Raw genomic sequence first — 17,358 nt, forward strand, 5'->3', positions numbered from 1 at the left:
AGAAAATATGTTGAGGAGTACAAGTACAGTAAGTCCTCCTTATATGGTACGTACTTCGTTATCCGGTAAGTTCACAATTACGGTGTTTGGTAATTACTACCCTCGATTCTATTTACGGTAAGAAAAATTCACAGATACGGTACCCGTTTGTGTTTTGTTTACACCGTACCGTAGCGCCACCATCCCACGCGGCCACCACTTACGGTGTGTATTTTTGTGGATATTATGAGTAAGGGCTGAAATCCCTACTGTCTCTTAGCCTAAGGAGGGACATCATCTGATAGAATACGTGGTGAGTGAAAGGTAAATAAAAATATTATGTTTATTTCTTTTGTGCAATACTTTACATTTTTTTCATGACTATTTTCATGTATTTTCATGTCTGTAGGGGTGACTTTCGACGTGCTGGAACACATCCCCTATTATTACATGTTATAATGGGTTTGGTACACGGTAATTTCGATTTGCGGTAAAATTTTTATGAATGTATATGTACCGTATAATGAGACTTACTGTACATTTAAGTTAATCCTCAGTGCAACATACTTTTTCTTCTTTCACTATTGACACCATTAATGAGAAGGATGTGCCTGGTGGGCCCCAACAAGGGTGCTGATATTAGGGTGCAGGTAGATGAGAGAGAGAAAGGGATTGGTTGAAAGTAGTGTTGTCAGTGCTGCTGAAATTTTTGAAGTTTACTAGAAAACTTGACCTTATGTCTGGATTCAATAAATGAACATATTTTTTTAGTCTAATGGTGTCTGATATCCTTCAAATTTTTACAAATTCTTATTAAGAATTTCAAATAGGAGGATTAAATGGTCCCTTCTACTTCAGCAGTGAACATTCACCGCCCCCTCGATTATTCATTGACCCCTTTCGACCCCTCGGATGTTCCGATCGACCCCTGGGGGTCAATATCGACCACTTTGAGAACCCCTGCTTTAGGCCTACTTCACAGCAACTTAGCCAGTGTCCTGGCAGGACAGGAATCTCCCTCATTGTGATTTATGCACTCATTCTGAGCAGATCTATGCTGCCTGTGTGGACTTCATAGTAGCCATATTGGCTTGTAGTGTGCGAGTGATTTTTTTTTTTTTTTTTTTTTTTTTTACTGCCATGGATGACACCGAACCTTCCGACTCCAAACTTGCAGGCACTAATGTGAGTGATGATAGTGATGACAGTGGTGAGAGTGACTGTGAATATGAGTTAAGATGATTTCATGGACAAAACTGAGCCTGTGATGAACCATAGCTGGCGCCTCATGTCTGATCCATTCAGTAACGTGTGGCCAGACCCAGTCCTGGTTCTGTGCCAGTGCTGACAACCTTGACCCTGCCAACCTGTCTGCCATGTCTGTACCTCCTTTCATGTGCCCAAGTGAAGCCTACGCAAATATATTTGAGAGTGAAGTGATAGATAGCTTATGTAAATGGATAAATGAGAAGACACAAGTGTGTATTTCCACTACAGGAAAAAAAAAAGTGAATGGTGTGATTTGCTAACCTTCCCCGACACCCCTGCTATACAAGCCCTCCCTCACACCATCCCAATAGCTACACATCCATCCACTCAACTTGCTTTTTCACCTACTTTTAGGCACATTTTGGTAATATTTTTTGTTCAACGCATACTAGACACATCAATGAAGTTTAGGTTAGGATAAATCACGTTGGGTAATATTTTTTCCCATATGTAAACCTTGCTTAACTTTATGCAATCTAACCTAACCTAACCCAACCTATCCAAACCAAACTAAATCTAACATAATCTTCATTGATGTGTTAAGCAAAAAGTATTTTTAAAATGCAAAAAAAAAAAAAACAAGTTAAAAAGGCAAGTTGAGTGGGTGGATGCATAGCGGTTGGGGGTCTGCAGGAGGGCTTTTATGCAGGGGGGAGGGGAGTAGCAAAAAACAGCCTTGTGGCAAAAGGATTCACACCTGTTTGAGTGGAAATAAATGGGAGATCTTGACCATCCTTGTATAACGTGAACACCTCCTTCTGATTGTCCCTACTTGTTGTCAAATTGGGCATGTTGAGACAGTGAGAGGAAGCAAAACAATACTGCACTTAGCCTACACCTGGCACATCAAATGTGCAGCCCACCTTCTCTCTCAGACAGCTGAACAGCTACCGAGGTGACTCAGACACTGACAACTATGTCTTGAGGAGTATGGAAGGTTGCCAGTTAGTAATGCAAAAGTGTTAAAACATATTGCAGTTCTGGAAAGGTACTTGTGAGCCTCCTCCACTTACTGTGAAAAGAAACGACGTTAGTTATGTGGCATTAGGACTTTCCGCAAATACTGTGTGTGTGTGTGTGTGTATTTTATATATATATATATATATATATATATATATATATATATATATATATATATATATATATATACATATATACAGGCAATCCCCGTTTAACGAAGGTTCACACAACGAAATTTCGCTACAACGAAGGTTTAATTTTACTACCATCTGCTCGTTTAAAGAACACCAAACTCACTTTAACGAAGTTTTATCCAGGTAATTTTTTTCCAAATTTAAAAGCCTCACCATATCACGCAAGCTGACAGGCTTTTGAATACACCAGGAGCTGCTGGTACTAAGGCCTGCCTCAGGAAAAATCCTGTGACACCTATAGAATAAAGATCAAGATCAAGATCAAGCCTCTCGTGGACAACACGCGCAACACTCACTCCCCAGTCAAAACATAACAGCGTCAGCAGCAGCTTGTCTTCCCTAGCTCAACTTACCACCAAAACGCCCTGCAATTGGCCTAGTGTTCGTAAGAAGACCAGGAAGTCTCTTACTCTCCAAGTGAAGCTAGATATTATTCACAGACACGAGAGAGGCCAGAAAACTATAGCAGTGCTGGCCACCATCTTGACTCCATATTATACTGTCTCTATTTTCAAGTCAGCAGACTCTATTAAGAAGGCTGGTGAGACCGTATCTTCCTTGCAAGCTAAAAGAACCACCTGAACTCGTGACTCTACAATGGATAAAATGGAAAGCCTTGTGGAAATGTGGTACATAAGTTTTGTATGCAGTACAATGATGCGCACTTTGTTTACATTCCACAGGTTGCCGGTTAGTGTCTTTCCGTTTCACTCTTCCTCCTTCATAAAGTTAAGATCATCAACATTATAAAGTTACGTACATAAATACTTTAGTGTACATTATAATGACTTAAATTAAACTACCTAAATGTTTAACTTCATAATTTTTATTTTCATTAAACATTTTACTGTACTATGATGCACTCTCGCTTTGCTTATTCTCAATGGAAGTTCAAATCAGGGGTTAAACTTGTTATAATCGGTTCGCTTAACGAAGTTTCGCTTAACGAAGTGTTTTTTAGGAACGTAACCCTTTCGTTAAACGGGGACTGCCTGTATATATATATACAGGCAAACCCCGCTTAACGAAGATTCACACAACGAAATTTCGCTACAATGAAGGTTTCATTTTGCTACCATCTGCTCATTTAACGAACACCAAACTCGCTTTAATGAAGTTTTATCCAGGTAATTTTCTCCAAGTTTGAAAGCCCCACTGTATCACGCAAGCCGACAGGCTTTTGAATACACCAGGAGCTGCCAATACTAAGGCCTGCCTCAGGAGAAATCTTGGGACACCTGTGGAATCAAGATCAAGATCAAGATTAAGCCTCTCATGGACAATATGTGCACCACTCACTCCCCTGTTCAAAACATCAACAGCATCTCGTCTTCCCTCGCTCAACTTACCACCAAAACACCCTGCAATGTGGCCTAGCGTTCCTAAGAAGACCAGGAAGTCTCTTACTCTCGAAGTGAAGCTGGATATTATTCACAGACACGAGAGAGGTGAGAAAACTATAACAATGCTCGCCACCATCTTGCCTCCATTTACTGTCTACTATTTTCAAGTCAGCAGACTCTATGAAGAAGACTAATGAGACCATATGTTCCTTGCAACCTAAAACAACCACCAAATCTCGTGACTCTACAATGGATAAAATGGAAAGCTTTGTGGAAATGTGGTACATAAGTTTTGTATGTGATACAATGATACGCCCTATGTTTACATTCCACAGGTTGCCGGTTAGTGTCTTTCCCGTTTCACATTCCCTCCCTTCATAAATTTAAGATCATTAACATCATAAAGTTACGTACATACATACATTAGTGTACATTATAATGACTTAAATTAAACTGCCTAAATGTTTAACTTCATAATTTTTACTTTCGTTAAACCTTTCACTGTACTATGATGCACTCTCACTTTGTTTACTCTCAATGGAAGTTTAAGTCAGGGGTTAAACTTGTTATAATCGGTTCGCTTAACGAAGTTTCGTTTAACGAAGTGTTTTTTAGGAACGTAACCCCTTCGTTAAGTGGGGCTTGCCTGTATATATATATATATATATATATATATATATATATATATATATATATATATATATATATATATATATATATATATATATATATATATATATATATATATATATATATATATATATACACACACAGTCAACCCTCGGCTATCGCAACTTCAGCTATCGCGTTTTATTGCTATCACGCACCCATGAAAATCTGCTAAAATTTCATTATCGTGACCTCAGATGCCTACTATCCCGCGCGCACCCATGACGTCATGGGATATCTGAGCGCTCATTGGCTAAAACCGCCTTCCAGCCAAGACCAATTCGGCTATTGCGTTTTCGTCTATGGCGCGGCTATTTCGGCCCCAATTGGGCGCGATAGCCGAGGGTTAAGTGTATATACAGGTATCCCTTGGTTAACGATAGGGTTACGTTTCCCAAAAACAGATCGCTAACCGAAACGATCGCTAACTGAGGGATTTGAAATTATCAACTACATACATGTATTTCGCGATGCGTAAATAAACGACACTTTCTATGTTGTTAGTTGTTATTTACACCTTTAGAATTGGTAGTACTTACCTTGAGGAGTGGATGTGATATGCGTAGTGTGTTGTTTTGTGCCCCGAGGACACAGGGCCTTGGAGGATTAAATCTCATCATGCCCACACCGACCCAAACTCGGTCAGCTGCTTCAAACCCTTCAAATTCTTGAGAGAATACGTTTTCCAGTGGGGGTGGGTCATCCAGGCTCTCCTCATCGTCACTCAAGGTTACGGTGGATGTGAAGGATAGATTGGATGTGGGTGGAGTTGTTTTGGAGGTGGATGGAGTTGTTTTGGAAGTGGGTGGAGTTTTTTTCGAGGTAGCAGGACGAACTTTGAAGTACGACGAGATGACTCCTATGGAAGTAGATGGGATTGCTTTTGAGGTGGATGGGGTAGCTTGGGAGGTGGATGGAGTTGCTTGATCGGTAGATGGGGTTGCTTGGGATGTGGATGGGGTTGCTTGGGCGGTGAGTGGTTTGAAGAAAGATGAGATGACTGTCTGTTTTGCCATCCTTTTCTTTGCCTCAAATAGTTCTTTATACACTTTCATGTCATTTTCTATAGCATTAGTCACGCCATTACTTCGGTTTGGGTTGGGGTCATTCTCCTGGAGAAGATGTATGGCCTGGTTAATATGATTAAAAATCTCCTCGAAAATCTTGACGGAGAGGGTTCTTTCAGGCTCCTTGTCCTCCTCCATTTCCTCCAAAGTATTTTGTTTCTCCAACTCCATGAGGTCGTCGTTGGAGAGGCTCAGAATGACTGTCCAGCAGTTCTTGTACGTCATTCTCGTCCACCTCATTGAAGCCTGCCTTATGGGAGATATGAACGATGTCTTTCCTTACTGCTGTAACATCGACAGGGACTTCCTGTTTACGTTCCACGCACTCAGGCCACAAATTACGCCAACATCCATTCATTGCCGACTTGGACACCTCCTTCCATGACTCGTCGATGTTGTCGATCCCTTTTAATGTTATAATCCTTCCAAAATTGTTTCATGGTCGGCTTGTCAGGGGTGTCAATGCAGGCCAACAGCTGTTTCATGGTGCGCCGCTGGTAATAGGCCTTGAAAGTAGCGATGACTCCTTGGTCCATCGGCTGGATGAGGGCAGTTGTGTTTGGGGGCATAAACATGACCTCAATATTATCTGCCCAGTCATTCATGCTCTCTGGGTGGCTGGGGCGTTGTCACACAGCAAGAGAAATCTGTTAGCAATGTTGTTTTGGGCAGCATATTCTTTTAGGAATTTGGAGAGGTATCCTGTCACGTAACTTTGCATGATAACAGTCGTCATCCACCCTTTTGTTTGCCTTCCATACTACGGGCAAATATTCCTTAATATAGCCAGACAGAGCTCTTGGGTTTTGGGAATGGTAAATAAGGCATGGTTTAAGCTTAAGATCACCAGCGCATTCCCCCACCAATAATGTTAACCTGTCTTTAGATGCCTTGAATCCTGGTGCCGACTTCTCCTCCTTTGCTATAAACGTTCTCGATGACATCTTCTTCCAATACAGGCCTGTCTCGTCAAAGTTTAGAACCTGCTTGGCTGAATAACCTCCTTCCTCGATGCGCTCTTTAAGCAAAGGCTTGAAGGCGTTTGCAGCGGTTGATCCGAACTCGCTGCCTCCCCACTAACCTTGAGGTTGTGTAGACTCCCACGATGTTTGAAACGTTCAAACCACCCCTTACTGGCCTTGAAGGACACTGTCTCGCCTATGTTGAATTCTGGTTTCAGGTCCTCCCACAGGCTCAGTGCCTTAGTAGTAACGAGTTGGGTAGAAAGAGGCATGCGGCGTGTGTGTGGTCTTCAATCCATAGCCTCAGCAAACGTTCCAATTTTTCCATAATCGGTTCCCTGTTACGAGTTGTTGTGTGTTTGTGCAGGTTTGTGACTTGGTTGGCCTGCTGCTTCACTTGTACTTTTTCTGGAGAACTGTTGATACAGTTGATTGAGATAAACCAAGGGCACGAGCAATAGAGTTTACCCCTTCACCACCCTCATGACGAGTCACAATGTTCAACTTAATATCAAGGCCAATGCTCTTTCTCGATTTTTTAGCCTTATCTCCCGGTGGAGAACAATCGTTGGGTCGCTTGGAAGCCATCACTAAGTTCACTTGATCACAAATAAGCACAAAAAAAGAAGTTTAGAGCGAGCGTGATAGAGTTGTTGTTGCACAATCAAAACAGCGGGAAAGACTGTGGTGTGTTTACTGCACGGGCCGCGGGTGGATGGAGGCGCTGCGATCGCGATTGCGATTGGTCAATCCGATCGTTAACCGAATTTTGGCGATCGTTAACCAAAAAATAGGGATTAATTTGGAGGGATCGTATGAGCGAAATATCGTTAAGTAGTCGATCGTTAACCGAGGGACACCTGTATATATATATATATATATATATATATATATATATATATATATATATATATATATATATATATTTATTTATACAGGCAATCCCCACTTAACGAACGGGTTAAGTTCCTAAAAAAACGTTTGTTAAGAGAATTTTCGCTAAGCAAACCAATTATAACAAGTTTGACCCCTGACTTGAACTTCCATTGAGAGTAAACAAAGCGAGAGTGCATCATAGTACAGTGAAAGGTTTGATGAAAGTAAAAATTATGAAGTTGCGAGGATCCCTAGTGTATATATATATATATATATATATATATATATATATATATATATATATATATATATATATATATACAGTCAAACCTCGGCTATCGCGACTTCGGCTATCGCATTTTAATGCTATCGCGCACCCATGAAAAGTTGCTAAAATTTCATTATCACGACCTCAGATACCTGCTATCGCGCGCCCAGCCATGATGTCATGGAATATTTGAGCGCTCATTGGCCAAAACCGTCTTCTCGCCAAGATCAATTCGGCTATCTCGTTTTCGGCTATGGCGCGGCTATTTCGGCCCCAATTGGGCGCGATAGCCGAGGGTTAAGTGTGTGTGTATATATATATATATATATATATATATATATATATATATATATATATATATATATATATATAAATATGTATATATATATATATATATATATATATATATATATATATATATATATATATATATATATATATATATATATATATATATATATATATATATATATATATATATATATATATATATATATATATATATATATATATATATATATATATATATATACAGTGCTTACTGCAATTTTGTGAGAAATGGGGTGGCATTGTGAGTCGCAAATTTGAAAATCGCAAATTTGGAAGTATTATTCGTATGAGAAAAATTGAATATGGTGGACCCCTCGTCCATGGTCGCCAAATTTTTCAATATTTTCCTAATATTTTGCCCACATTTATATCACATATATATTGAGCCAGGTATGTTTCCATATGAATGATCACAGTGTTTGTACAATGGCTACAAGAATAAAAAATCTGTCCACCATAGGTTTTTACAGCTTTTTCAATTTTCTCACTGTTTTTAAACACCATTCTCACAGTTGATTCTCCCACACCAAACTCTCTGGAAATATCACAGTTCCTTTTTCCATCTCTTTTCATCTTAATTATCTTCATCTTCTGCTCCAAAGTTAGCCTAATGTTTTTTCTTGGTTGGTTGCGCCATATCGCACAAAGTCGAGCACAAGGATTCCTCCAAATTTGCAGAGAGAACTCCGTTGAATTACTGCCAGAATTTTATGAAAACTATCCAAAACCCACCAAATTATGATAAATATAATATAAATATGATAATAATATAGTATCATATGATAAATATGAATAAATTAATAAAATATTGCCTATATAATACAGTAATATATAATTTGCGGGAACGCTTTCTCTCCCGCCACAACTCGCAATACCGGGAGAAAGTAGCAAGATGGGGAAATTTAAAAAATGGCAACTTTTGGTCCTTGGTCGCAAAATTGGCGTATCACAAAATTTGAACTCGCAAAATTGGAGTAAGCACTGTATATATATATATATATATATATATATATATATATATATATATATATATATATACACAGGTAACTCAATTTATGCGACAGATGCGTTCCAAGAGGCATCGCGTATATCGAAATTCGCGTAAAACAAACTTGTAATTCTCATAAGAAACAGTAGATAATAGGGAGGACGCGGGATGTGGTCCAAAAACATTTGTACAAAATGCTCTATTTATTTGGCTAAATTAACATGTTTTTATTATTTACCATTCTAAATACTAGAAGTGTATCTAAAGTAAAGGGAAAAGCAAGAAATAATAAGAGAAAGCAAAAAATAATAACAACAAAACAAAGAATACGTAAACACAACACTCACTGCGTCACAGCCTTCCCCACTCACACCACATTCAGTCACCATCTTCCTCTGAGCTTTTCCACTTTATCAAAAATCCACTGATCAAAAATAACCCTACAGTATAAAGGAGGATATAGAAAAACCTAATTTTTTTCATACAGTAAGCCCAATTGTTTTGAAACTTTAATATTTAGTTTGAGGGGGTTAAAAATAGGCTATTCCGTCCATTTTATCAAGTTTTGGTGACTTTATGGTCCAGTTAATTACTGTGAAAAAAAAAAAAACACCATAGAAACTTTGTACATACACGCAACTATTCAGGGCTCAGTTTTTCCAATTTTTTTTGTCTTAAAAAAAAAAAAATCTTTCTGAAAAAAGTCATCCTCTTTGAGTCTGTATCTCGTTTTCAATTGACTTTATCAAAAATCTGGCTCCACAAAATATTGCATTTGAGTTATTCTTTAAGAAGATACCAAACAAAAGGGGATCAGAGTTTACATCAATTTATAGAAACTTTTGAAAGTGTAAAAAACTTACTTTTGAGATATCTGCTGCTAGAGATTTTTTTCAATTTGGTCATTGTTTTCATATTTGTATTAATCTGATTGACATGACATTTTTACACATGATATTGTATACAATGGTGACTGCCTGGAGCATGATAGGATGATAATACATCAGATTCTCGCTTCTCTAAAAAATATTGTTCACTCGTAAGTCAGGGCGTCGCGAGGCGCCATCAGCAGTGTCACGTCAATCTGCTACATTACGAGTGGTCTAGACATCTTCTGAGTTATGATTGGTGTGTTGAGGTGACTGAGAGACACTGTGAAGGTATTATTACCAGTCTGGGTTCAACTTCAAACCTCTATGTCTAAATAATCTCTTGGAATAGTGTATTCAATATTTATTTTTGATTATATAATGATAATAGGCTGGTTGTGATGGCAAACTAATCATGAAACGAATGTTTAGACATCTAACATGTGTGAGGCAGCCACAGTGTGTGGTGGACTGCCTCACTCATGAAGCAATGATATGCATATGAATTATGCATATTATCACAGCTATCAGTGACAGCTGTGCTTATTTATCATTGTCTTGGTTGCTTTACTACATCTTGATGTTTCTGTTTCTAAATCTCATTAATTTATGCCTGTAAGGACGATACATCCTTCCTCCTCCATGTCTGTGATCTCACTGCTAGTTACCTCCACCCTCCTGCTGATGGCTAGGATACCAAAGGGTGAAATTTATCGAGAGAAAAATATTCATATAAAATCTTATATGTTGAAAAAAGCAATGTATGATACATAATTTTTTTCCGTTTGACTCAGGCGATGACGCAAGAGTACGGGGCATTTAAAAATGGCTTCCTGGGAGAAATGACATTAGATCTTTGCAAATGAACATCACAGAACGATAATTTAGGGTGTTGTGGACCAAATGAACAAATAATCACAAAAAATGTATATTTTCACTAAACTAAACCAAACCCCTATGCTCTCCTAAAAGTAAACACTAGTAAAAAAAATAAACGCAGGATGCCAATGTCCACCGCCATTGCTGTCCACTCTCTGGCGCACAGTTTGAAATTATGTCTAGCAGTCAGTTTGAAAGTGTGGTTGGGCCAAATCGCGTATAAGCAAACCGATCGCACAAATTTAATCAATTATAATATTTTTTCGGTCACGTAATAACAAATACGCGTAAATTAAGCACACATAAATCAAGAGTTACCTGTGTATATATATATATATATATATATATATATATATATATATATATATATATATATATATATATATATATATATATATATACAGTAAGGTCTCGGTTTACGTCAGAGTTACGATATGAAACATGACGTAAGTCGATTTTGTACGTAACTCGAGTTTCCGTACATTTCAAAGCATATTATCGAGTTTTCAACCAATCACTGTTTATGGTCATTCAGGTAGGTTAAAGGTTATATTGTTATATTATTTACAACTATGTAGGAATATGAAATACAAGCTTGTTTTTGTTGTTAATTAGGGCCATGAACGCGAAGGACTGCAGGTTGCAGAGAGGGGTGGCCCTGAGGCCGCCAGGAGGGTGGGCAGGTCGAATGTTGTGACGCCCACAGGGTGGACAGCTAGGAGCGTAGTGCAGTGCGGTGTGAGTAGAAGCGTGGGCAGCGAGGCATGAAATGCAATAGGGGTCAGCAGACAGGTGCAGACGGTGCAAGTCAGCTGCGAGTGTCGTGTGGCCCAGGCGAAGGCTCCGGAGTTGTTATTGTTGTGATGGGTGTGCGAGCCCTCAAGGTCGTCAACCTCCCCGTTGTCATGGTAACGGGCTTCCCATTTTCTTCCCTCCCTCACACACAGCTGCTGCCTCCCTTCTTATGTCTTTTAATTATGTCCTCTTTTTCTTGTAGCATAATGGTTTTCCTTTTCTTAGCATCACTGCTGTCACAAAGAAGTTTTCTCTTTGGTGCCATTGAGCAAGATACTAAGAACTTGAGTCAGTAAACGCAGAAGTAGGATAACACTCTTGCCAGGGGCGATGGTGTGGTGGAACTGAGGCAGGGTGTTATATTCAAGCGTGAGGCGGGCGATGTGGCGGGCAACCACCAACAATAACTATAAATCCCGCACTTTACGATTTATAAATTTTCAATTTTTTAAATCTTAAATTGCCTTATAGTGGACTGACGTAACTACGAGTTTGATGTAACTTGAGACCGACGTAACCGGGACTTTACTGTATATATATATATATATATATATATATATATATATATATATATATATATATATATATATATATATATATATATATATATATATATATATATATATATATATATATATATATATATATATATATATATATATATATATATATATATATATATATATATATATATATATATATACACAGGCAACCCCCCCCATAACAAAGGTTCACACAACAAAATTTCGCTACAATGAGGGTTTCATTTTGCTACCATCTACGCGTTTAACTAACACCAAACTCGCTTTAACGAAGTTTTATCTAGGTAATTTTTTCCAAGTTTGAAAGCCCCACCGTATCACAAGCCGACAGGCTTTTGAATATACCAGGAGCTGCCAATATTAAGGCCTGCCTCAGGAGAAATCCTGGGACACCTGTGGAATCAAGATCAAGATCAAGATCAAGCCTCTCGTGGATAACACGCGCACCACTCACTCCTCTGTTCAAAACAATAACAGCATCAGCAACAGCTCGTCTTCCCTCGCTCATCCTACCACCAAAACGCCCTGCAATGTGGCCTGGCATTCCTAAGAAGACCAGGAAGTCTCTTACTTTCAAAGTAAGTGAAGCTGGATATTATTCACAGACATGAGAGAGGCGAGAAAACTATAGCAATGCTCGCCACCATCTTTCCTCCATTTACTGTCTCTACTATTTTCAAGTCAGCAGACTCTATTAAGAAGGCTGGTGAGACCATATCTTCCTTGCAAGCTAAAAGAACCACCTGGACTCATGACTCTACAATGGATAAAATGGAAAGCCTTGTGGAAATGTGGTACATAAGATTTGTATGTGATACAATGATGCGCCCTTTGTTTACATTCCACAGGTTGCCGGTTAGTGTCTTTCCCATTTCACTCTCCATCCCTTCATAAATTTAAGATCATCAATACTATAAAATTACGTACATACATACATTAATGTACATTATAATGACTTAAATTAAACTGCCTAAATGTTTAACTTCATAATTTTTACTTTCATTAAACCTTTCACTGTACTATGTATGATGCACTCTCGCTTTGTTTACTCTCAAAGGAAGTTCAAATCAGGGGTTAAACTTGTTATAATCGGTTCGCTTAACGAAGTTTCACTTAACGAAGTGTTTTTTTAGGAATGTAACCCCTTTGTTAAGCGGGGGTTGCCTGTATATATATATATATATATATATATATATATATATATATATATATATATATATATATATATATATATATATATATATATATATATATATATTTATTATACATATATATAATCGCCAAGATTAGGGCATCACTTGAAGCAGTTAAGCAAATATCAAAATGCCACAAGTGACACAGTTTATAGCTTAACCTAATCAAAGAATTTTTTTCTCCTGAAGTGGACAAGTAAATGCTGCTGTTGCTACTGATGCTTGGGCTGCTACTGCTGCTACTGATGATGATGATGATGATAAGCCTCATGTATGCTTTCTTTCTTTGAAATGGGTGCAAAACTGACAGTAAAGTTTGCACAGCAATGATAAATTCCTACTACTGTAATGTTACATTACTATGAGTAGGGTAAACACAATACCACAATGAGATTATCACAGTGATACTGTGTGGTCTGTGACGGCATATGGTTCAGGTAACATACAAATGAAGTGGTCTATAAAGAAAACAGTTCCCTTAAGCTGTGGTTAGACTAGTCAACATAAACCTTGAACTCCAATAACAGGGTTGGACAAAAAGGCATCCATCCAATCATATCTTTGAGTGAATGGTTAGACGCACTCATGAGCGTCCAAATATGATCTGCCTGTGACTGCCAACCTCATAGCCTACTACAAGGCAAGTAGCCTCTCTCCCGCTCTGTCCTGATGTTACCATAGGAAGGTCTATAACATAAATACTCTAGAAAATAGCAAAAATACTGAAAAATGCTACAAAATCATAAGCAACGACAAATCATGTTGCCTACCACATGGCAGGGCATTTAAAGAGACCTTTAAAGTGCGTAAATAAAGGTGATTTAAACATATAAGGAATTAAGATAGGAACTTGCCGTTTTCACAGAAAACTGTAGACATTTCAAGGATAACAGCAGTATTAATAACTCAATTTTGAGGTTTGGGTCCAAAAAGATGGGAGTAAATGACCTGACTAGGCTACTCCATTGAGACGAGGTGAGGACGCAAAACACCAGTGTGTTCGAAAATGGAGCCAAAAGAATGGTAGTCAAATGAGAATTGGGTGATTGATAGTGTTTAATAACATGATACTCTTCTAATCCTATTTCAATGTTTTTATTGTATTCAAACATGTCTTGAACAAAAATTTTATGTCCAAGTTTTTTTGTTTTTTTTCTATATATTGTAAATTTCCTTGTCAATTAATATGGTTAGTCAATTGTTTATCTTTGGATGCTCGTCTTTGGACAAAACCAACCGTATCTCTTTGACTCTTGTCTCTAACAAAACTGACAGGATCCAAGGTTTATGTTGACTAGTGTAACCGCGGCTTTAATAGCAAAGAAAACTCCCAATAATGGATCTCTGCCCTCCTAGCCTGGCAAGTATCTGCACCACCCATGCATCCCTTTGTTTCAATGGCATGCCAGCATCTGTACCAACCATGCAGGTTGATGCTCACCACTACAACTGATATAATCTTAATAAACTGTGCTCCAACTTCCACTTGAGTTTCAGTGTTCTTAAGTGTGGTTTTTAACATATCTTACCATTCCCTAATACAGTGGTTCCTAACCTGTGGTATGCATACCACTAGTAGCATGTAAAAGCCTTCTACATGGTACATGAGCATTTTTGGGATCATATGTAATTTTCCGTCAAATTAATTCATTCATTTCTCAGAACAATGATCATTGCCTTACACAAGATTATCTTGCATTGATCAGCAGTTGGGAAGAAACAGATGAATGCCTCACATTAGACTGACTTGTGTTAAAGCAAGGTACTTGTGAATAATGTGACATTTGCTGGAATTGAGATTTTCTGGAACCAGATGGTATGCGAGGACTGTATGGGATCTCCAAGTGGTACTCGCTCAGGCAAAGTCTTGGAACCACTGCCCTAAGTAGCCCACTGATCATCAGCAGACGACAAAAGACCTCTACGCCAACCAGATAAGTTTGTTCACACAATAATCCCATGGTTAGTTAAAACTTACATTAAATGTTACGTGTATTTTTTGTTATTTTGTGATAACTATTCTATCTTCATTCTATTTCTCTTCCTTGATACAAATAAAAATCCAAAGCTTTTCATTTTGTAGAATGAGCAAAGTGCACTCACTACAAAAACAATTGATTACTATAATGTTTAATTTGCTGTATTATACAAGAAACCATATCATATCAGAATTTCAATGTGAAACAGATAATAAGGAAATTACAGAACAAATGCATTACAAAATATTGCCTTTATGTTGTAGTAATATATTTGCTTCTTTTCCACAAGAAAACAAGAATGTTGAAATTAAGCAGTTTCAAGAATAAGGCAGAATATTTTTGAAGTAAACATGAAACAAAACAAAACAATAAAATTTTTAATTTCATGCAAAAGCAATATAGAATAACAAAAAGAAAATTTTGAACAAGTGAAGGGAATGGGAGTACTCACATGGCATTATTATGGTCAGGAGAGGGAGATAGAGAAGTATCAGGGCCAGAACCATCAGACTGGGGAGGTTCAGGTAATGGCCTTCCTGGAGCACCTGGGAAGACACAATATATAGTGATAAACAGGACAAAACCTAAAGTATACTTGTTAAATGAGGTAACCTGTATAAGTGTGTGCTAAGACCAGGCTTAGATTCGAGTACATTATTTCGTACTCGAGTGCAAGTATGATTACATGATGACATCATGAATCCAAGCACAAGTACTGTGGAAATTTCAAACCTGAGTACAAGTACATGTACTTGGAACTAAACCTGACTCAGACAAAGATAAGTAAACATATAAATAAATAAACTGATTTATAGAGCAAAAAAATAAGTAAACAAATAAAAAAAAAAAAATAAATAATTAATAAATGAGTATAAATAAATATATATATAAAAAAAAAATTAATAACTAAATTACATAATTAATCAAAAACAATAATCTACTTATCTATCCATATCCTGGATCTGTATTACTCCCCTTACTGGTTTACTATCCTCCATTCTTCACTTCTTTTTTTTTTTCACATTTATTTATTTTTTGCCAATACTGCCTGTAGGTATACTTGAAGAGTATGGGAAGCACTGTTCAGCTTCCACCTATTAGCGGCGCAGGCAGTTTTATTTATAGAGGTACTCATATTAGGGCCCATATCATCACCCAAGTGCATCTTTGGTGTAACCACCTAAAACCTGGGTATCATGGTGACATGTAAGTAACTTTAAACCACTTGATAAAATGGCAAAGTTTCAAGGCGGTACGTAGTGGTATTTGGACCTACACATGAACGTCTGCCCGATCCCACGCTCACCACCTTATCCACTACACCACCACCTCCATTTATATATATATATATATATATATATATATATATATATATATATATATATATATATATATATATATATATATACACAGGCAACCCCAACTTGACGAAGGGGTTACGTTCCTAAAAACACTTCATTAAGCGAAACTTCGTTAAGCGAACCGATTATAACAAGTTTAACCAGACTTGAACTTCCATTGAGAATAAGCAAAGCGAGAGTGCATCATAGTACAGTGAAAGATTTAATGAAAGTAAAAATTTGGAAGTTAAACATTTAGGTAGTTTAATTTAAGTCATTATAATGTACACTAATGTATGTATGTACGTAACTTTATAATGTTGATGATCTTAACTTTATGAAGGGAGGGAGAGTGAAACGGGAAAGACACTAACCGGCAACCTGTGGAATGTAAACAAAGTGCGCATCATGGTACTGCATACAAAACTTATGTACCACATTACCACAAGGCTTTCCATTTTATCCATTGTAGAGTCACGAGTTCAGGTGGTTCTTTTAGCTTGCAAGGAAGATGCGGTCTCACCAGCCTTCTTAATAGAGTCTGCTGACTTGAAAATAGTAGACAGTAGATGGAGTCAAGATGGTGGCAAGCAATGTTATTAGTTTTCTGGCCTCTCTCTTGTCTGTGAATAATACCCAGCTTTACTTCGAGAGTAAGACACTTCCTGGTCTTCTTAGGAATGTTAGGCCACATTGCAGGGCGTTTTGGTGGTAAGTTGAACTAGGGAAGATGAGCTGCTGGTGACGCTGTTATGTTTTGACTGGGGAGTGAGTGGTGCGTGTGATCTTGATCTTGATCTTGATGCTACAGGTGATGCAGAATTTCTTCTGAGCCAGGCCTTTGTATCGGCAGCGC

General features: G+C 37.8%; 1 protein-coding gene across 4 annotated transcripts in view; it reads right to left on the bottom strand.

Annotated features, from left to right (window-relative positions):
• The window catches only part of LOC123516279 (tyrosine-protein phosphatase non-receptor type 2-like), a 206,291-nt gene that overhangs the window by 111,361 nt on the left and 77,572 nt on the right, over positions 1 to 17,358 (bottom strand). For all 4 annotated transcript variants that reach the window (XM_045275538.1, XM_045275537.1, XM_045275539.1 and 1 more), the window contains one exon: positions 15,614 to 15,707. In XM_045275538.1, coding sequence (XP_045131473.1) covers positions 15,614 to 15,707 — 94 coding nt within the window. The remainder of the gene's footprint in view (positions 1 to 15,613; positions 15,708 to 17,358) is intronic.

The sequence above is a fragment of the Portunus trituberculatus genome, chromosome 40, assembly GCF_017591435.1.
Source record: "Portunus trituberculatus isolate SZX2019 chromosome 40, ASM1759143v1, whole genome shotgun sequence".
NCBI lineage: Eukaryota > Metazoa > Arthropoda > Malacostraca > Decapoda > Portunidae > Portunus > Portunus trituberculatus.